The sequence below is a fragment of the Miniopterus natalensis genome, chromosome 20, assembly GCF_054644295.1.
Source record: "Miniopterus natalensis isolate mMinNat1 chromosome 20, mMinNat1.hap1, whole genome shotgun sequence".
NCBI lineage: Eukaryota > Metazoa > Chordata > Mammalia > Chiroptera > Miniopteridae > Miniopterus > Miniopterus natalensis.
Window position 1 is genome coordinate 16721450 of NC_142100.1, and position 22511 is coordinate 16743960.

The 22511-nt window shown below is 41.4% G+C and overlaps 1 protein-coding gene across 2 annotated transcripts in view; it reads right to left on the reverse strand.

The window, feature by feature from the left end:
* ZNRF3 (zinc and ring finger 3) overlaps positions 1–22511 on the reverse strand; it is a 134274-nt gene that overhangs the window by 64516 nt on the left and 47247 nt on the right. Inside the window, exon 2 of one of the 2 annotated variants that reach the window (XM_087828634.1) lies at positions 16599–16884. The exons of the other annotated variant lie outside the window; for it this stretch is intronic. Within the exon in view, the coding sequence (XP_087684760.1) occupies positions 16599–16667 (69 nt within the window). The 5' untranslated portion in view covers positions 16668–16884. The remainder of the gene's footprint in view (positions 1–16598; positions 16885–22511) is intronic. 2 annotated transcript variants of the gene reach the window in all.

Genomic DNA, 22511 nt, shown 5'->3' on the forward strand with positions numbered 1-22511 from the left:
CAACCAGGGCATGTGCCCTGACCGCGATCTCCTGGATCATAGGTCGATGCTCAACCGCTGAGCCATGCCCAGGCAGGCAACAAGGTGTTTTTAAAATTTCTCCATATGATCAGTAACAAAAAGGAATGAAATATATATATAAATAGTTTACAGTAAGAAAACAGACAAACCATCAACCTTGTTGATGATTAATGCATGGCAAGATCACCAAAGTAAACCCAACTGCTAAACCCCACTGAGGAGGGCTGCAGGGAAAGATGCATATGAACACACCTGGCCAGGCTGCAAATAGGCTCAATTTGGGTGGAACTGGTCAGGCAAGATGCGACAAAGCCCAAGATCCTTATGTCCTTCTTTTCCCATAATTCCATTTTTAGAATAGAGTCTGAAGAAGTAATCTAAAACAAAGAAGAAACTTCATATGATGAAATCTTAAGTAGTCCTCCTCCAAACCATGAAAATGTAGAAAGAAAGAAAAATGCCAAAGGCTACACCATCAAGCAAAAAAATCAATGTACATAACGTATGGGATATATAGTCACAAGAAGATAATAATGAACATACCACTGTATAAAAAGTACCACACACAATGAAGTTTGAAGTTTATGTGTGAAACAATACTCCCTGCCCTTTTTTAAAGAATACCTATTTTTAAAATATTATTTGCAGATGTGTCAAAACTGAAAGAAAATGAGGAATTTAAAAAGTTAATGGGTTAGAGAGGAGGACGGCGGGAGATTTTTCTTTTGTGGATTCCTGTTTTCATTCAAATCAACATTTGCTGAGCAGGAGCCAGACAGTGGACAAGAAAAGGTAACTAAGGCCTGGGTCTTCCCCTTGTTGAATTGTTTGATCAAGATTTTTAAAATAAATTCTAAAATGTACGTGCATATCCTGACACAACAGATGACTGAAACTTGAAGCTCACTAGGGATTTTACCTACTAATCAGCTCTATGTATAACACAATTTAAAAGTAACAAAAACAGCAGTACTAGGTGGTAACATACATCCTCAAACAGATGTACTCCTTTTCCACAACACATCTCTAATGGACTGTCCAACCAGGGCTGAGGGAAACCACCGTTGAGAAAGCTCTCTGTATGAGAAGGAAAGCCAGGCACCGTGAGCATGTGCTAGATGCCACAGCAAGTACAGGCTTCCTACAAGCGCTTGGCAAGAAGACACAAGAAAAGGGTATAAATCAGCATAGGGTGGATCAACAATAAATACTATTTTAATTGATGATGGCAGCAGTTTAGCTCTGGTTACCCTAACACTTTGAACTTGCTCAAGAGAACCACCTGATCATAGAAATACTTTATGAGGTTACACCATAATTTTGTTTTATTTCTTCCACATACAAAATGGATGGACAAAAACACTCAAACCAGAAAGCTAAAAAATCCTTTTACCTTAGGCCTGAAAACACACATCTCCAAATATTACAATTAAGTATAGGTCAGGGGTTCTTTATAAAGTAAAGATAATGACTCCTGAAATTTGAGAATTTCGCACAAGGAACCAATGAACATAATAAGCCTGGCTTGCTGTAATCTTGAGTAGTTTTCTGAATGCGGAGGAAGGCAGGCTTTTGGAGAGGGCACTCTAGTGTCCAGCTTCAGAGCAGAGCCTGTCATTCTACAATGACACCATCATGGAACTGTGGCAGTGCCTCACTATGTCGGACCTGGGCTTTGAGCCACTGGCTGGGGGGGATCCTGGCACTGCCACTTAACTTCTGTGTGGCCTTAGAAGAGTCATGTAATCTGCAAGCCTTGTTTCCCCATCTGAAGGACAGAGCTGATCCTGCCCACCATGCAAATATTCCTTAGAATAAGTTACAAAGTGGGCCTGTGGGCCTGGCAAGTGGAAAGTGGGGCAACAGAAAGGACACCACAAGCACAAGCAACCAAACAGAAAAATAGATCAATTGGACTTCCACCAAAATGAAACACTTTTGTGCTGCAAAGGACACCATCAAGAAAGTGAAAAGACACCCCATAGAATGAAAGAAAATATGTGCAAATCATATATCTGATAAGGGACTAGACTATAGAAAGATTTCTTATAACTCAATAATAGAGAGACAAATTATCCAATTTAAAAATGGGCAAAGGATCTGAATAGATATTTCTCCAAGAAAGATATGCAAATGCAAATAAGCACATGAAAAGCTGCTCAACATCATTAGCCATCAAGGAAATGCAAATCAAAACCACAGTGAGATACCACTTCACACAGCTAGGATGGCTGTGGAGAAATTAGAAACTTCGTACACTGCTGGTGGGCATGTAGAATGGTGCAGCTGCTTTTGAAACAGTCTGGTAGTTCCTCAAATGATTAAACATAAAGTTACCACTGACCCAGCAATTTTACTCCTAGCTATATAAAGAGAAATGAAAACATACGTCTACACAAAAACTTGTACACGAATGTTTATAGTAACATTATTCATAATAGCCAAAAGGTAGAAATAACACAAATGTCCATCAATGAGGTGAATGGGTAAATAAAATGTACTATTATTCATACAATGGAATATTATTTGGCCATAAGAAGAAACAGAGCACTGATCCATGCTACAACATGGATGAACCTTGAAAACATTATGCTGAGTGAAAGAAGCCAGTCACAAAAGTCCACATCTTAAATTACTCTATTCATATGAAAGTCAAGAATAGGAAAAATCTACAGAGACCAAAAAAAGAGGAGCGATTTACTTAAGGCTGGAACATAGAGGAATGGGAGGATAGGGAGGTAAGAGCTCAAAGGTACAGGGTTTCTTTTTGAGATGATTTAATTGTTCTAAAATTGACTGTGGTGGTGGTGTACAACTCTGTGAACATACTAAAAACCATTCAATTGTACACTTTATATAGGTGAATTGCATGGAATGTGAATTATATCTCAATAAGACTGTTATTAGAGTTATGCAAACAAAAGGCAAGTGAGGGGGGGAAAGGAAAAAATAGGGCAAGATTCTAATTATCAGCTGGCATCGTGTGATGAAAAAAAACACAGCCCGAGGTTCAGTTTCTTCACCCATAAAATAGAGACGGTGCCTTCACCACCTGAGTGAAATGGCACAAGTCAATGTACTTAATACATTAGGATTCCAAGGTTGGGGGGTAAGAGGGATAGATTAGGGCAGACAGCCTAAGAGGCAAAGGGCTCTAGCTGGGGGCCCAATGCCACCATGAATAGAGTAAAATCAGGAGGATCAGTGAAAGGGAAGTGAGGTGAAAACTGAACTACCCCCATTCAACACCCCAAGAGCATGTAATCAAGCAAGAAACCCATCACAACGAAGGAAGGAAAGCAAGACACAGTGATAATCCAGAGAGGGCAAGAACTGCCAGGGAGGGGAAGGGCACCTTGGGTTCCTTGAGGACTCACTAGCTACACCCACAAGCTATAGATTCACCCATTCCATCCCTGCTTTTCTGTAATTGCCCTGGTGAGTTTCCAAACCAGAGCACTTCAGGAAGGGACACTTGATGAAAATCACCTGATTAAATATTCCTGCGTAGTCTGTTAATAGCTGGGGAAGTGGGGAGAGGGTGGGGAGAAAACCACAGGCTCAAGCATTAAAAGCAATAAATTGTATGCTGGGCTTTGCCACCCTATATGACCTTGGGCAAGTCGCATAAGGGCCCCATTCTCTCTGATCCTGAGAGCAAGGGGAATGCCTGCCACCTGCCTGCCCCATGGGGGTTTTGGGAGGATTAATGAGATAATGTCTGAGCTCTGCCTCAGGCTCCTTGGAGACAGTCACTATATATCAGGAATTATTAGCACAAGCTAGGACAGTTTCTTGCCCATTCCTCACCTCATTAAGCTACCTATGCTTTATTACGTCTGCTATAAAAGCTCTTGCTCAAAGAAGAGTGGGCTGGGGAGGTCACAACCCAGGCTGGGTCTGCCCTGGCCAATCTTGTTATAGCCACTCCTTAAACCCACACTTGTCATCAAGAGGGTACCTTGAAAATTTAGCACTGCGCAGGACATTTGATATCAGAGATGAATGACTAAAAAAGGTCCTCTGGACTTTTTGTTTTTAATTGAGATCCTTTGTTTTGTGTTACCACTCCCTATTCTCACCCCCAATATTCTAGGGCACTAGGGTGGTGGGAGTACACAGGGGACAAACTCCTGGAGTCTTCAACTACTCAGTTCTTAGATGTAAGACTGATGGACGGGTTTTTGCTGTGTCTAATTTCAAAGAAACCAGGTGGCTCTCAGTTCACCTACAAAGAAACTTATATTTATGGCGTTTCTAAGTGAAGGCAAGTCCTTGTGTGTGTATACTAGATACAAAAAACTCTACTCAATGTGAGTCTCCATCTTCAAGGGTCTTTATTCAGTTGGGTGAACTTGACATTTATTCCTAGAAAGCTTACTAGCCTTGGTATGTACGAGGAGAAAAGTCAGAAAAGGGGGCCCAAGAGCTTCAGGTCAAAAGATGAGAGACTGTGGGCCTGTGGGCCAGAGAGGAGAGGGGAATGGCTCTGCCATGCCACCCTCACATGTATCCACATGGGCTACACAGGCAAAGGTTTGGACGACGTGATCCTCAATGAACAGAAAAGGATTTAAGGGAAGGCAAGATCTTGAGATGCACTTCAAGGCCATCTCCCTCTCACCTCTCGTCTCACCTGAGAGGCTGTCATGAGACAGTTTCTCATCACCTCCCAAGTTCTGATTAGGAGGAGGCTTTCTGTCCCACCCACCTCAGAACTTACCCATAATCTAGAATTGACTCCTCAGCAGTAGGGTATCCCACAATTCACAATGCAGTCATGCAACCCCTTCTGTTTCAGTGTTACACTTTCTTGGTGTGTGGGACAAAGACCATGGGGAGCTGGCACCTTTGGCTACTCTTCCTTTTACTTCTGTGTAAGTAACAAATTGTGTGACTCTGAAAGTGGCTCACTGTACCTTTACCAGTTGAATTGGTCAGGCCCTGGCCTTGGCCTTAGCTTGCTTTGTCATGTGTTCTTGACTAAAGAGTGGATCTACCTCACTTTGATTGCACCAAAGCTTTAGGTCAAGAGGACTTCCCAGGACCTGTCAAAAGAGAATCCAGGGTAATCCAGTGGAATCCAGGGTAATGAGCAAAGCCTTAGGCCACACAGACCAATGCCTCCTCCTAGCACGGATGAATTCTTTCCATCTGTTTTATCATCCCCACAGAAGGATTCCTATGCTGACAGCACATGTTGAAGTTCCAGAGCAATGCTCGGCACTAAACACCAGTGATAATAATAATAGCCACTAACACTTAAGTGCTTGCTGTGTTCTATGCACTATTTTACTAGTTTCACAGGTGTTAATTCACTTGATTGTAATTTTAAGGTAGGTGTTCTTAATATTCTCATTTTATAAATGAGGAACTCAAGACAGAGAGGGTCAGTGATTTGCTCAAAGTCACACACGAATAGGTAGCAGAGCTAGAATTTAAACCCAAGCAGCCTGTGAGCATGGCTCTTTAACACCCTGCCACAGTAGACATCAAATACAGGGTGGGGCAAAGGAAGGTTTACAGTTGTTCTTATGGAAAATAATACAATAATAAATAATAATACAAGAATAAACTCTGTGTTTTGCATACTCACAACTATAAACCTACATTTGCCACACCCTATATTCCTATTACTTTCTTGCTGCTGAAAATATAGTATGTTTTATCCAACCAACTGCTAATTATGGTTCTTGTCCTAATATCTCTTCAGTTATTGGATTGAGCCTGAGAAAAACAAAAAAACAATGAGAAAAAGAGAAGGGCTGGCAGGGATCTAGAGAACAAGGAATTCTAAAAGTGATGGGTGATCCTGTCTAGGGGGTGGCAGTGTATATACATCAGGTTCACAGTTAAGGAGAAGCCCAAACTAAGTTTCATGACCCCCTGCCTCCACAGGTCAAAGGCCAAAATTTAGGACTGTGCAAACATCCATAATACATTCAGCCAAATGCTGGTCCAATTAGACTAGATGCAGCAATGGAAATGAAAATACCAAATTCAAGATAGTGATCACATTTTGTAAGAAAGGAGAGGAAAATATTATTTATAGGCTAATTCTGAATACCTAAGTATATGATATATTGTTTTATATCTCAATCTCTTGATTTCTTAAGAAAGCATAAACTTGATGTCTTTATGACATAATAGATCCACCCATAGCACCATCTTTAAGCACATTCTACCTACTTTATAAACCAGTGATCTTCCTAACATGTCTCCAGTCTACTTGCAGGTATTTTCCCCCAAAGCCCTGACTGGCAAAAGCCTAGTTCCTACCTCTGCATAACTCTTACATCTTTGCTTAACTGAAGGGAAAAGATGTAAAAATTAAGTGTCTGAAATTCAACAGGGTATCAAAAGGTACTTTGGAAGGAAGAAAACTACCAATCTATGTCAATATTCCTACCTGAAGAAAAAAGTAATACATAATAACAAATAGTAAGTGTATTAACTTGGTATAGCAACACATTAATAAAGGAAATAGGTCTTTTTTTTAAAGCTGGGAGGTGGCTGAAGAAGTAGGGAATATGCCAGATATTTAGCTAGTCTGTTGGTACCAGAGAGATAACCAGCCAATCTTTCCATCTCTATCATCAGGATACAGCTGACCCGTACCCAGAAGCTAGGAAACTACTCACAGCTCTGGCAAAAAAGATCATCCGCCACAATAGAAGCCCCAGCAAGAGATCTTTAACTCACACCCTTAGCTCAGAGAACAAACTCCCAATCATTCAGGACATCCGCTTGGCTGGTTTACCACCCTCAAGAGAGGTGAACAGAGCAGGGCTCTGGGTCACAGTCTCTTTTAGCAGTGGCCTTCAGCCTGTCATTTAGCCTCTTTGAGCCTTGAGGTTCTTCATTTATAAAACACAGGAAGAAACACCCTAATTTGTATAATTTCCAATAAATGTGTAACAGAAGATGCCCACTCAAATGCAGGTCCCCTCCCTACGCAATGGGACTAAATTTGTGGCTGCCTATGAGCAAACCTTTTAATTGGGGTGTAAGCAAAAACCTGTTGCCTTAGTATGTAGGAGGTAAAGCTAGCAATGAAATAGAACTATAGACAGACTGCCTTAAAATACCTATTTGTAATTATCTGTCTTCTCTCTTTTGGTAGTTTTGGAGATTTTTGTTTTATGCCTTGTTGGGCTATTTCACTACAAAATGTCTGGGGTGGGCTTGTGGGTTTATTTTAATTCATCTTGTTAAGCAAAGCACTCAGAGAACAAACTGGTGGAAGCCAGAAGCAGGGGGCTGGAGGTGGAAGAAATGGTTCTTCATGTTTCATAAATCCTAATTTTGGTAGAACAGAATACAGACTAAAATCTAGAGAAGAGCCCTGAGACTATCTCATCATGCACTCAGAGGCAATGTGCATGCTGAGACACAAGAGCCCTCCTTGCCTCGCCCTTCCAAAAGGGTATCCACAGTATAAGCAACTGAGCAAAAAATGACTTAACTTGATGCACTTGAATTAAGAGCAGTCCCTCACCTGTAATGGGGTTTTATTCTTACAGACCCAAAGAACTTACAAACTGAACTACAGTCAAGACCAGCAGCCACAACAGAGAACATTCTTAAGGGCAGAGACAGCAACATGGCAGCTCATTCCTTCATGCAGGAGCTTTTCCAGCTGCAGCTGTCCTCCCTACCAGGCCTCCCCAAATGCAGGCATATATCTTCACACTTAACGCACTGATTCATCCACACATGACCGTGTAAATATGCACCACTACTAGCACATGTAGCACACCACATGTAATTGTGGAACAAATTGTAACACCCTGGTTCTAGATTCTATCGTGGCATGCTGCCCAACCACAGGAGCACCAGTGGAAGAGTTGGCACAACAGCTAAAGTTGGAGTTTTTCCCTCTCCGTGAAAAGCAAGTGACTGATCATGTCTTTTAAGGAGATGAACCAGAGAGTGTAAGAACATGGTCTGAGACATGTCTCTACCGCAGACAACGTCATCACATCTCTCCGCACCCCAAGCCTACTTTGTAAGATTAGAGGTTATGCAGAAGTTAGAGGTTAGAGATTACAGAGGGGTCAGAGGTTAGGGAAAGATCAGTGTTGTCCAGCAGAACCTTCTGCAATGATGCTAATGTTCTGTTTCTGCACTGATGATCTAGAAGCCAAGAACCACATGTGACTATTGAAACTGGGGCGATTGAATTTTAAGTTTTACTTAATTTTAATTAATGTAAATGTAAGTAGCCACATCTGGCTAGTGACTGCTATGTTAACTTTAGACTCTGAAATCTATTACATCCCTACAATCTCAAAAAAGGAAAAAAGTCCAAACACACTCATACTCTGTCCTTCTCAAGTTATCTTAAAAGAATCAGATTAAAGTCAGGATGTGCTCAAACCTAGATTAAAAAGAAAAAGTGTTTGATGCTACAGGTTACAGGAGAAATGTTTTAAATAGATTTTGTTTTAATAGCACCGTGCAGTGTAGAACAAAACAAAACACAGCAGGAAACCAGCAATGAAGGTGTTCTGGGGTCAGCGACCAGTGCATTGTCAGGTGACACAGGAAATTCAAGATAGCAAGGGTCAGAAGCTCAGGCTACCATTAATCTCATTGTGTAGTCTTGAGCAAATAACTATTTCTCTCTGGTCCTCAATTTCTCAACAATACACAGGATTTAACCACCTGCCCCATCTAATTCACAGAAAAGGTAAAGAATGCTAAAGAGTATCAAATACTACCTAAAATCAAGATATCATCATAAACTCACCTAAATCATCTGAAAGTCTTTATGCTCCACTTCCTGGCCCCGCCCACTTTGTGGTCCACTTCTAGCCTCATACCCTCTGAGTGATCTTTCCAGAATCCTTCAGTTCAACGTCACTGTCCCCACCTCTAAACACCTACCTGCTTTGGACTCTTCTAAGCTTAACTACTGCATGTGTATTCTCTCCCAAGTTGGAAGAGGGGAGAGGGGAGGTGCCAATCACTGGCTCTGGATCAAATAAGATAATGCATGTCAAATGACAAACTCTTGTATTACAAAAAATAAACGGCGACATCAAAAACGAAGGGAGACAATGCACTCAAGTGAGTCACCAGGCTGAAGCCAAGAATGATATTGTCCTCTATACTTAGAATGACTGGAAACAGCCACAGAAAAGAAGCAGGTGGGAAATCCTAACCATGGAATTGCAGGGGAACCTCCAAGAGGGGGGTCAGAGCAAGTAGGAGCCTGACAGACAATGGGCTCTACTATGGTCTAAATGTTTCTGTACTGCAAATTCCTATATTGAAATCCTAACCCCCAAAAGTGATGGTATTAGGTGGGACCTCTTGCGGGGGGGGGGGGGGGGGGGGGAGATGTGCTTAAGCCATGAGAATGGATCCCTCATAAATGGGATTAATGCCTTATAAAAGAGGCTCCACAGAGCTCCCTAGCCTCTTCTATCATGTGAGGATACAACTGGAAGTTTATAACCTGAAAGAGGGCCCTCATCCAACCATGCTGGCACCCTGATCTCAGACTTCTAGCCTCCAGAACTGTGAGAACTAAATTTCTGTTGTTTATAAGCTACCCAGTCTGTGGCATTTTGTTATAGTGGCCCATAGGAGCTGAAACTGAACAACAATGTAGGCTCCACCAGAACTGAAAACACCCTGATTTCAGAAGAGACAGAAAGGCGGGCCCAAAGGTGAATTTCCTTCTAACCAAGCTGCCAAAATATCTCTTCTTAAAATATATCTTATCAATCTGATCCAAGATCTACAGAATTCAGAATGGTAACCTCAGTCCCCAGCCTTCCCTGCTAGATCTAACTTCTGAGCTGTGTTGTCATTCATTAACAGTGACTCTGGTTTCAGCCATTATTAATAAGAAGCCCTGGGGCACTGTTAAAAAGTGGGGATTGACTGTGAAAAGGCATGAGGGAACTTTCTGTACTACTTGGTCAAGTTGTTCTTTATATTTTTCTTTGTTTTTTTCCTTATCCTCACTGAGGCTATTTTTTCCAATGCTTTTTTTTTTTTTTTTTAATATATCTTTATTGATTTCAGAGAGAGGAAAGGAGAGAGAGAAAGACAGAAACATCAATGATAAGAGAGTCACTGATCGGCTGCAGCCCGCAACCCGGGCATGTGCCCTGACCTGGAATCGAACCCCAATCACCTGGATCCTAGGTCGAAGCTCAACCACTGAGCCACACCCGGCCGGGCTTCCCAATGCTTTTCAAAGAGAGTAGAAGGGAAAGGGTGGGAAAGAGGGAGAGAGGGAGAGAGGGAGAGAGGGAGAGAGGGGGAGAGGGGGAGAGGGGGAGAGAGAGAGAAAGAGAGAAACATCTATGTGAGAGAGACACATTGTGGTTGCCTCCCGCACACAAACCGACCGGGGCCAGGGATCAAGCCTGCAAGAGAGGTACATGCCCTTGACCAGAATCTTACCCAAGACCCTTCAGTCTGCGGGCCAATGTTCTAACCACTGAGCCAAACCAGCTAGGGATGTTCTTTCTATCTTGACAGAAAAGATAAAGGTTGAGTTACACAAGGGAAACATTTGTCAAAACCCATGGGACAGTATATTTAAGATTTGTACATTTCACTCCATGCAAATTTTACCTCAAAGGAAGAAAATGTAAACAAACAAAAAAAGCACAGTCAAGCCACACGCACTACCCCAATCAGAATTTCTGGGGCTCGGACACAGACTTTGAGTTTTTAACATGCTTCCCAAGTGATTCTGATGAAGGTGAACCCCTGACAATACTCTGAAAATTACGTGCCTAGAACAAAGAAAACAGGTCCAGTATAAACAAGGAACATACTCAAATTAGGCTTTCCACTTTCTATCTGAAATTGACTGTATGACAGAAATCATAACTCAACGCTCAACAGGTGGCAAGAACAATATGAAAAGGTCACTATTTGCCAACTTTATATTTGCAAAAAATGGCACTTACATATGGTTCTAATATTATTATGGTAATAAGATGCTATCACTTCTAGACACAAGCATGCACCTCGGTGAATGGGTAACATCTTAGCCATAGAAAAGCATAATCTTATTTGAGAAAAGTCCGCTCAAGCCAGAGGTTTATGTCCATCCTGAACTATACCACTCCTCCTGGATAAGGAGAAGAGGCAGCAGCTATGGGGTATGACAGTCAGGGCAAAGCATTCATCTACCTGCCTTGTTCCACAGCTAAGGGGTCACTTCCCATGTGGGGGAGTCTTGCTGCTGGGTCAGAGGCTTGTGTAAGGCTTCCTACTTCCTCCAAGAAGACCAGCTTGTATTTTCTTGTTTCTGAGCTTCAGCTTTACAACAAAATCAGAATTCTCACCCCAGTGGCTACAAAACAAACTTGAGAAGCAACTCAACCCTCCCTAGGGAAGGATAGGACAGACAGTGAGTACACAAAAGGTAATTTTCACAAGCACTTGTGATAAGTGAGAAATTCCCTTGAGAGGGAAAGGGTGATCTCCTCCAGGGCTTGGCCTTCCCATGCAACTATGTTCTTCTCTGGTGGTGAAGCTGGTGCTCACTTCACCAAGCTCCCAGAGAACGATTTAGTCCTTACTGTGAAATGCAAAGACAAAATGTACCAGATGCAATTCATTCAGTTTTGAACAGACAGTAACTTGTTGACCTTGAGCTAAGAGAGAAGCCAAACTGGGAAATATGCCAAATGAAGGAAACTGGGTGAACTGGTACCCAAGGAGGACAGGAGAACCAAAGGCAGCTAATCAAAAGCCTGAGGCTCTTGGGATGTCCTCTGTGACCCAGAGAGCCACTCTTAAGTTCTCTCCCCCTGTGAGTGGCAACCACTTCAGGGTGGACAGTCTTTAAAAAAAAAACTCTTAATGCAGGTCATTTCTGGTTCATTCTCTGTGAGGTCTATAAGGCAGAGATTACTGCCCCTGTGTGATAAGGAGGAGCCTGGGCTGAGGAGGTCACCTACCCAAAGTCACCTGGACCAGCGTTCAAACCACCCACTCTGCCCCTACTATGCCCCTGAGTCACGGTATCATACATCCTTCCCAAAATAAATTACTTTTTAATCATTCTCTGGATTTGAGGGAGACAAAAGTAAAGCCAACTGTTTTATCCATCTCTAAGTCTATCAATCACTGACTTCCGGCCTACCTAGTAGGCACTCAAATAGTTGTTGACAGGTCAACTGGTTAGTACATTTCAGCAAAGACAAAACTCATTCCAATGAATTGTAACCTCAGCTCTTATTAACAACTGGACAGTATAGTCATTCACTTTTCAATGCATCCATTTTGACGACTCCATCCCCTATTCTCCATACTCCCAAATTGAACACAACAATGTGTTCCCACCTGTAAACGTGGCACAATCTCAGGGGATGCAGCGTACAATCTCGCTAGACACAGCACAACGGACAAGGTCTCGGAAAGACTGAGCATTATTGCCTAATCAGAAAGCAATTTGTTAACTTTATAAACTCATTAAACAAATGTGCTGAGCACCCTCTGGGGGACATGCACTGTGACAGATGCTGTGAATGACACAGTGAAGAGTCAGACCAAGGATCCAACTCTGGAGTGGCTCCAGATGATAATTGTCAGCTTGGAATTTTGTAACTGTGAATCTTATCTTGTAACCAGTGCCACCAAAGCAAAATCTCAGAAATATAAAGACCCTTGACAAAGACAGAATTTAGAAAGCACTGTTCTGGCTCCAAATCATACGCCTGGGGTTGTAATAAATCCAAAGATGCTACATGTAAATCTACACTGCTCTATAAATTCAACTTCCAAATGCAGGCAGCCTTGAACAAAAACCCCTGTATCCTGCACAATACGCACATTACTTTCTAGACCTAATTGAAATCCACCTTCTTAACAAATCAAGATGTATTTTAAGTGGGTAGTGGCCCTGACCCCACTTGGCTGCTAAGACCCTAGAGCTAAAGACATTTTGGGGTGGAAAGAGGTCGTGGCTGTAGGCCCCATCTTCCCTCCAGAATTGACCTGGACTGATTCCAAAGCCCTCTGGCACTATTTATATCCCAGGCCTGAAGGGATGGAGCCCCTCCCTCCTCTACAGGATGCCTTCATGCCCAGGGAGGTCTCCACAGCAGGAATGCCTCACTCAGTTCTCAGCGCTCTCTGAGATAAAGTTAGAGAAGGAATGTGTGAAGTCTTCCATACTAACCTCACATACTGCTTTGGGCAATTAAGCAATTTTTTGCTCAGTTCAAGGTTCAAGAAGCTAGCAAGGTGACTTGAAAGGACTGAAAGACAGGCCCCTTGCCCTGTAGATAAGCTCTCTTTCCTAGGAGAAAAGGCAAAACTAGCTTCCTCAAATTTGCTAAGCTGTACCCTCGGTCACAGAGAAAACACCAGCCCCAGAAAAGGGAAGGGAAGAAGAAACAGGAGGTCCCTTTGTTTCTAGGACACTCAGAGTTTCATCCAATGTAAGAAGCTGCTGCTTTAAAAAAAAAAAAAAAAAAATCAAGAAAAAATAGAAGCTGCTCAGAAAATCTGAAAAATGTCATCAGACATTTCCATCTAACAGGACGGTCTACAGGTATTATTACAGGAACTATCAATCACCCCTCCCTACCTTATCTGTACTACATACCTATCCAGTCCCTTCTATTTGGGGGTAGGTCTCACACATCACTTTACCAGCTCACCTCCACCTCAGAAAGCAGCCTGCAAAGAACACACTCCCCCTTGAAGGCACCCTTTGCCAGCCAGACATCCCTGTCTCTAGCCATCTCTGTATTTCTTAATAGGATCTACAAGTGGACAGAGCTTCCTCCCATCAGCCAGGTGGGCCAATGTGCTCTTCCTGTCCTAGGGACGGAGAGAACGTGCACTCCCATCCTGCCCACCCTGTGGGACCTCAGCACAGGAAATAGAAGGATGGCTTACTGCTGGTTTTCAAGTCACGCTTAGTACCGGGTGTCCTTTCCATAAACCAATGCTTAAATAAAACTCTAATACGAACGACAGGCAAAAAGCAGGGCCACACTGGGTAAAGAGGATCCGAAGCTATTCCTTTAGTTTCCTTGCTTCTGGCACAGGCCCTGAAGCAGCTCCACAGAACGTGACTTGAAAACCATCCATGGCACATGGTGCTTCCCAAAATGCAGGCCACGAGCCACTGCCGATCCACAGAGGATTCTAGGTGGTACACAGGGGGACTTTTAAAAACAATAGACATCTACTCATTTTAGTGAATTAGAAAAGATAACCAGCACAAATTATTGATAAAATCTCCTTCAAAAAAATTGTAGATGTCATCAAATCTAAAATACCATCAACCATAACATCTTTGAATGGACAAGGGAAAAATTAAACTAGGACATGCTGTGGACTTTTAAGACATTCCAATTTCAGAGATGATAAGATACCAAAAAAAAAAAAAAAAAAAAAAAGCATCTAAGAATCAACAAAATAAGTTATTTCTGTTTTTAGAATTGTAGTAACTTTAAAGAAAAATAAATGACTAAATAGGTGGCAAACAAATGTGGCAAAAATTGAGATGGTGTCTTAAGAATGAGTAAGTAAGAAATAATAGTACACAGAGTGTGTGTGCTGTGCCCTACTCTACGTGCTTTATATACCTGGACATATTTCATCTTTAACACAGCCCTACAATGTGGTACCACAATCATCCTCATTTTCAGAGAAGTAAACTGCAGTACAATGAGGGTGGGTGACCTGCGCAATGTCACACACAAGTGCCCAGGCAAGAATCACAGCCCAGCACAAGGCATGTGGGTCTCAGCTTCCTGCTCTTCATAAGCCTCTCTAGAGAACTCCTGGTGGGACCAGGAGAAACTGCCAATATTCAACCATTTCTGATTTGCAAAAACATCAAGTTCATAGGACCCAACCTAACAGACATATGTGCCATTTGCTAAATGTCTGGTTAATGACTGACAAGTGCCTGGCTGAAGAGAAACATCCTTTCAGAATACAGTGGAACCTGGGTCGCCAGTGGTGCATCACTAACCTCAATCCAAGATCTGAAACTATTGAAATATTCTAGAATGTCTAGTCAAAGCCACCTTCATCTTCTTCACTCAGATTCCTGTCTCCAGAATCAATGAAGGTCAGGGATACTCCTAGCAGAAAGGTGAGAGATGAAGAAATATAAACACACTCTTTTCCTAAACTTGAGGGTTGGCCCTCAAGCAATTTTAAAGCAACCTTAAGAAACAACTAATAATTCTCCAGATTGATCTTTCACCGGCTGTGGCCTCACCCCTGTCAAGCTGTGGCTGAGCCAGCGGCTGGAGGGCAAAGCCATAACCCAGAGTTGGCCAAATACTCCTCAAAATAAATGATTTGGATGAATGATTTGGGTTAAGGACACAGAATATCAGGGGTTATGGCTAGGGTCAGTTTCTAAAAATAATCATGTACTAATAAACCCAAGAAGCAGGGACCTCCACCAACCATGCCTTGCCTGTCAGCACCTGTGCGCAGGGCCACACACTACTCAACTCTGTCCCATACCCTTCACACCCCGGTCTAATCCATGCACTCTAAGATGAATGGGGGCCCTGGAGTTGTGCAACATGCTGGCCCTTCTTGCATGTATGTAGAAGTATCTCAGGTTTCTAATAACAATGGGCAAATGCCCAAAGAAGATCTGAAGTTAAGCAGAAATCTGATACACACTACTGTGATCATCTAGGAGGAAGACAAGGAAAAAACCTGGATCTTATTTTAGGAAAATGCAATCTTATTCTGACATTTAACTCAAAATACCTAATAGTCAAGGACTTTGAGTGGGTTAATACTCCTTCTGGTTTATTTCTTTGAAACTTCCAAAGCTCATTCTCATTACTCATATAACTCCATTAACTCTTAATTCCAAAGAAGTTTTAAATACACACATTCTCAAACATGTTATTTTTTTTTTTTAAACCATCAAGCTCTGCACAAGGAAAAATTAACTCAAGCCAAAGAAGACGATCTTCCTAAACATTATGTTCCTAACAGAAGTAAACTGCTCTTTCCCCTTAAGCAAAATAGAACATAACCATGCAGCGCCTTTTGTACTTGGTTTCCAAAATGTGAATGGGGACACTTTTCTGAAGTCGCAAATATACAAAAGAACCAAATAAAATCACAAAAAAACATGGAAATGAAAAACTTCACTCTGCTGAAAGGAACTATTCTTTGTTGGTAAAGGGAGGTTCAAACATATTTTAAATATTTTTAAACAAAGGCCTAGCTGATGTCCCTTAATCCATCCATCCAGCTCAACTTTCTGCTCAGGCAGCTGCTGCAGCCGAGCGCCCATCCAGAAGGGAGGGCCAGAGGCATTCCCTTAGCATCCCACATTCCTGGGGGACATGGGACTTAGCAAAGTTAACAGCAATTTTCAACCTCCAATGCAAGTAGAACAACATCTTCATAAAAGTTTTACAAGGACATCCTGGCAAGAACCAAACTACCACAAAGGGTAATGTTTCGGGGCCCTGAGCATTCCAGCAGCTCGCTTTTCTTGGCCACCTCTTCTAGTTGTGTGGTGCAAATAGGCGGTCAGCTGGGAACCCGCAGGAGGGTCCCATGGAGAAAGCACTTGGAGAAAATAAAGCCAAATATACCCATGCTGGCTCAATGCTCCTTGCCCCACAGGGAAGGGGAGCAAGTGGAGGCCGGTCAGATTTCAACATCTCCAATCAATGCAGGGAAGAGGAATGGCAGAGGGATGGAAGCAGATACACGGAGCCGCCTGCCTCCGGGTCCGATACCATCTCTCCATCCTTCCAGAAGACACCACTCTCACCCTTGCATTCCTCGTTAATGTGAGCATTAACAGAGCATTGCTCTGAGCAGGACTCTCACACAGTGGGGGAACAGGTCACTCTCAGAGACTATCCGTGGTGTGACCTGTAAAACAAAGGTCCAAGGTGAGTAACAGAACCACGAGGTCATAAGAGACAGCAGTCAGCCTTGAGGCCAGGGTTAGTTTCCCAGGGTTGCCGTAACAAAGTACCACAAACTTAACAAGAGAAATGTACTGTCTCACAGTTCAGGAGGCTAGAAGTTGGAGATCACAGGCTGAGAGAGAATGGTTCGAACGGTTCCATGGCTCCCTGGCTAGCTTCTGGTGGGTTGCTGGCAATCTCAGGCATTTTGTGGTCTGTAGATTCATCACCCTTATCATTGCCTGCCATCTTCACATGGTTCTCTCTCTCTCTCTCTCTCTCTCTCTGTGTGTGTGTGTGTGTGTGTCTGGGTCCAAATTTCCCCATTTTATAAGGACAGCAGTCATATTTGATCAGGGTCGACCCTAATGATCTCATTTTAACTTGACCACCTCTCTAAAGACCCTATCTCCAAATAAGGCCACATTCTGACCCCTCAGGTACTGGTGGGATAGGACTTCAATATATGAATTTTGGGAGGGCACAACTCAACCCATACGAGGGCCATAAGGAAAACCACTGGTGGTTGAGAAAGGAAGGGTCCTATATGAAGATACTAGCATTTTCATTCTTCAGCAACTCTTTCACAATTAAGTTAACTATAGAAGCCAAAAGTCTACATCACAATGCAGGAATAAGTTAAATGAATAATTTTTAAAGTGGGTGGAAAGATGTGGGAGAGAAACACAGGCAAGGTGCCATCACAGGGGGAAACGGGGAAAAATGAGGTGTAAAATGATACATTCATAGACTGTTTTTGGCAGAGGCCTGTTGCCAGTAGCTATACAGTAGACTCTCAGAATTTGGCAAGATATAAAAGAGGACAAGGCCCAAAATACATTAATGGCCCAGCTATGGCTTTAGATGGAGTCATAATTGGCTGGGAAACAGGGCTCACCTTACAATTCCATGAACTGCTAAGTTTGAGTCTCCTGCCATTCAGTGAGGATTTACATGGCAAGGATTGGGTCCCTGCCAGCCACTGGCCTGGGCTTGAACTAGACACCAGTCTAGGGTTTTCAGAGTAAGGAGTGTCCTGAGAAATAGATGTATAGAGGAAGGCCCTAAAGGGCCACTACCTTTCCAAACTCAAAACATGAAATAAGGGAAACACCACATTTGGCAAAGGTAGGTGACGAAGAGGGTCCTTTTCTTGGAAGAAAAGAAAAAAGGAAGAAGAAAATGGGAAAGCACTTTATTTTCCAAGAAGCCTCAATGGTAATGGCTTTGTGGTTTTGAATATTGCTGAAGACTGGAAAGAATGATGTAACTACAAGGTGCACAGTATTCTCACTCTCTCTCTCTCTCACTCTCCCTCTCTCTATATATATACATTTAGTCTTTATCACTATACAAGTTTATGCTAACATTCTCACATATCAAGCACCTTCAAAACATTTTTTATCCCAATTTCCATTAAATGCCATCTAACTCAACAGTTCTCAAAGCCATCTGTCACTGCTCCCTACCCCAGGGTGGGGGGCAGGTAGGATCCTTAAAACCTTATGAGGGAACCTGTGAGGGCAAAACTATTTTTATAATAATACTAAGACATTATTTGCCTTTTACACTGTGCTGATATGCCCACTGATGGTGTAAAAACAATGGTGGGAAAAACTGTTGCATGAATCAAGGCAGTGGCATCAAGGTGCACTCTTGATTATTGTATACTTGCAATTAAAAAAAGAAGTTTCCTGGCCCTGGCTGGGCAGCTCAGTTGGTTAGAGCATCATCCTGATACGCTAAGGTTGCAGGCTCAATCCCTGGTCAGGGCACATACAAGAGTCAACCAATGAATGCATAAATAAGTGAACAACACATCAATGTTTCTCTCTCTCAAATCAATTTTTAAAAAGAAAATACAACTTAAGAAATAAAAAAATTACAAAAGACGTTTCCTTAAGAATGTTGCTGAAGCAATATTGATGAAGAATACTGATGAAGTAATTACTTAATTGTATTAGCGCTCAACTCCTGAATACATGCTCATAACTATTCTGTGTAACAAAATGAGAAGTATGCAGAGGGCACTTTCACTGCATTGAACAATGGTTGCCTCACAAAAACGCACTTGTATGATTGTGAGTTGCAAGCCAAACTAGCCACTTTTTTATGGAACACCATTTTTACTTAAAAGAACAACTGACCAAGTATAGCTATACAGACAGACATAGGGCAGACATTTTTCTCAACAATAAATGAAGTGAGTTTGTCACTTCAAGGAAAACAATTGACAATATTTGTTACCAATGATAACATGTGAGCTTTTAAGCAACATTAGAATTTTGGGAAATTTGTATTTATCACCATAAGCTTGAAAGAATCCTAATACTTAAAGACTTTTCTATTGAGATAGATGAGGGTATTGACAAAAGTGATTTTTTAAAAATACTGTATAATGAAATATCTCAGCATTTGGAAGAGCTGCCTGACTCGGTGAATCAGTATTTTCTAAACAGTCAATGCATGATAATATAAAATAACTAACTAGTAAAAGATCCATTCAAAGTGCAACAGAGATCAGTGGATTTCAATGTAAAAGGGTATGAAGCATTCACCCATATGGCTTCAGATTACACATTACAACTAACCTTTAAGAAACTCTCTCTTGTTGATGAGTTTTGATATGGTATTAAAGAATACCACAATTATCTTAAGAAGCTAATAAAATATTCCTCCCTTTTCCAAATGCGTATCTGTATAAGGCCAGATTTTCTCCCTATACTTCAGTCAAAGTATTTCGAAGCAGAATGGGTACAGAAATAGATGTAAGAATCCAACTGTCTTCTATTAAGCCAGGCATGAAAGAGATTTACAAAAATATAAAACAAAGCCACTCTTCTCACTGTACTTTGCAAAATAAATATTGTTTCATAAAAAGTGTTAGTTTTGTTAACATGTACTGGGTTTGCTATTATTTTTAAATGTATTTTTAAATTAAATGTTTTTAAAGTTTCTGTTGGCAAATATGGGTAGGTATAACCCACATAAAGAAAATCTATTGTGGTCTTTACTACTTTAAAAGTATTAAGAATTCTTACAATAATAAATTCAATAATAAAAAGAATAATCCAATTTAAATGGGCAAAGGATCTGAGTAGGTATTTCTCCAAAGAAGATATACAGCCCAGCCAGGTGTGGCTCAGCAGTTGAGCATTGAGCTAGGATCCAGGAGATCGCGGTTCGATTCCCAGTCAGGGCACATGCCCAGGTTGCGGGCTCAATCCCCAGTGGGGGGCGTGCAGGAGGCAGCCGATCAATGACAACTCTCTCATCATTGATGTTTCTATCTCTCTCTCTCCCTCTCCCTTCCTCTCTCTGAAATCAATAAAGACATTTTTTTTTTAAAAAAAGCCTTCATTATTCAAAAAAAGAAGATATACAAATGGCCAATAAGCATATGGAAAGATGTTCTATATCATTAGCCATCCCAGAAATACCAATTAAAAACACAGTGAAATACCACGTCACACCTACTAGGATGACTATAATCAAAAAGGGTAACAATAAGTGTGGATGAGAATGTGGAGAGAGAGAAGGGTTCCAATGTAAAATGGTACAGCTGCTTTGGAAAACAGTCTGGCAGGCCCTCACAACATGAAACACAGAGCTACCATATGACCTAGCAATTTCACTCACAGGTTTATAGCCAAGAGAAATGAAAACATGTCCACACAAAGACTTGTACATGAATGTTCATAGCAGTATTGTTTATAACAACCGGAGTGGAAACAACTCAAATGATCGTCTATTGAGGAATGGATAAACAAAATGTGGTATCCATACAATGTAATATAATTCAGTAATGTATAAATTATTACTGAAGTTTCCTGAAAGGAAAGAAAATTCCTTTCAACTGGTACCCTGTTAAACTTAACCCTCTCAAGAGAGCCAATACTAACTTCGCCAATCCTTCCCACATGATGAACCAAATAGAAGCCAGTTTTACCCACATTCCAGCATTCTGGGCTGGCCTCTCAATGCCTTCCGAGGAGGTGTCTGCTATATTCGCCATCCTCACAATCTTACGGATTTCTCAAGTAATGGGTGACAGTGAGGGCTGAAGAAGCATAAGGCTTGTGAGCCCATGATTTCATAGGTACTTATCCCTCTAACTCAACCAACCTCAAAGTCAAGTTCACCTCAACAGACATAGTACAGGCCATTCTACCCTCAACAGCCATCACCTACTACTGCCAAAGACAAATGAAACCCATCCTCCAGTCCCCAAAATCCTCTCCCTCCATTGCCCCTAGAGAACCTGCTCATAAAAACCATTATCTATTAACATGTCTTATTCTTCCCGTATCACAAATTTTTCCAAATAAAGATAGGGTCCTTAACTAGTGATTTCTACCACTAACAAGCAGAAGGGCTCGCAAAGCCCACTGCCATTCATTCACCTTTAACAAATGAACAGTCCATCAGGACTGTGCCAAAAACAACTGATTCGAACACCAACACCCATATACTAGTAAGTCATTTGGAAGTCAGGCATCACTGCATGATTACAAAAGATGGTATATTATTTGATTGAGTCCCTGCTAAGGGGTATAACTTCCTTTTGGCTAAAACTGCAACTTCTTAAAGCCGCAAAGCCATTTCTCTCACACAAAGAATGATGTTGGCATTGATTTAAAAAGAAAAACAACCACAAGCACATTCTAATGACAAAAAAGCAAAGAAGAGAAGCATTTTCTTGGTTCACCTATTAAAAAATACTTAGCTTTAAATGAAAAATTCTCAATGTAGTTTTCTGGAGGTGGGGAATAAATTTTTTAAAAAACTTTCTTATTTTAAAAAAGTAATGCTTGATCATTGAAGAACTTAAAATCTGAAGAAAATTACTGTACGCTAAACTCTCATTACCAGAGAAAAACTGGGAGGTAGAATCTCATTATAGTTGTTTTTTCTCATTTTTAAATTAAAATTAGTATTCTATGATACACTGTATTAAATTCTACTTTATTCACTTAGAGCATTTTCCTTTGACATTAAATACTTTCCTCAAACAACTGTAATGTATGCATAGTGCTCTATATTCATATCACTATCGCTTAGCCAGCCCTGATTGCTAGATATTCTCAATGTTGGCAATTTTCTATCATAAATACATGTTAGTGAACATCCTCACACAAAAATCTCGATATACATCTCTGGTGATTTTTTTAGGCTAAGTTCCTAGAAGAAAAACTGTTGAGTCAAGGAGTATGAATACCTTGATACATGTATTGCTACAAACAATCCTCCCACCAGCAGTGCATAAAAGTGTCTATTGTCCTTAACTTTTTACTAAAATGGGTGCTAATATTATTTTAGCTTTTACTACTTGGATAGGGAAAAAATAACTAGTTTTTGTTTTAATCCAGGGTTCTTTTGGCATCCCTGCTGTCCCATAAGATCCTTGTTTCAGCTTTGTCCCCACCTCATCCAAGGCAAGTCCACTGAGCTAAACAGAAATCCACACACTAGCAGCGCGTGCACATCAGGAGCTGTTTGAGCAGGATGGGGCCACATATTGGGGATCCTGCTGTTTAAAAATAAAGAGAGAGAAAACTTGGGGAGAAATAGGGGTGTTCAAATGTGTGG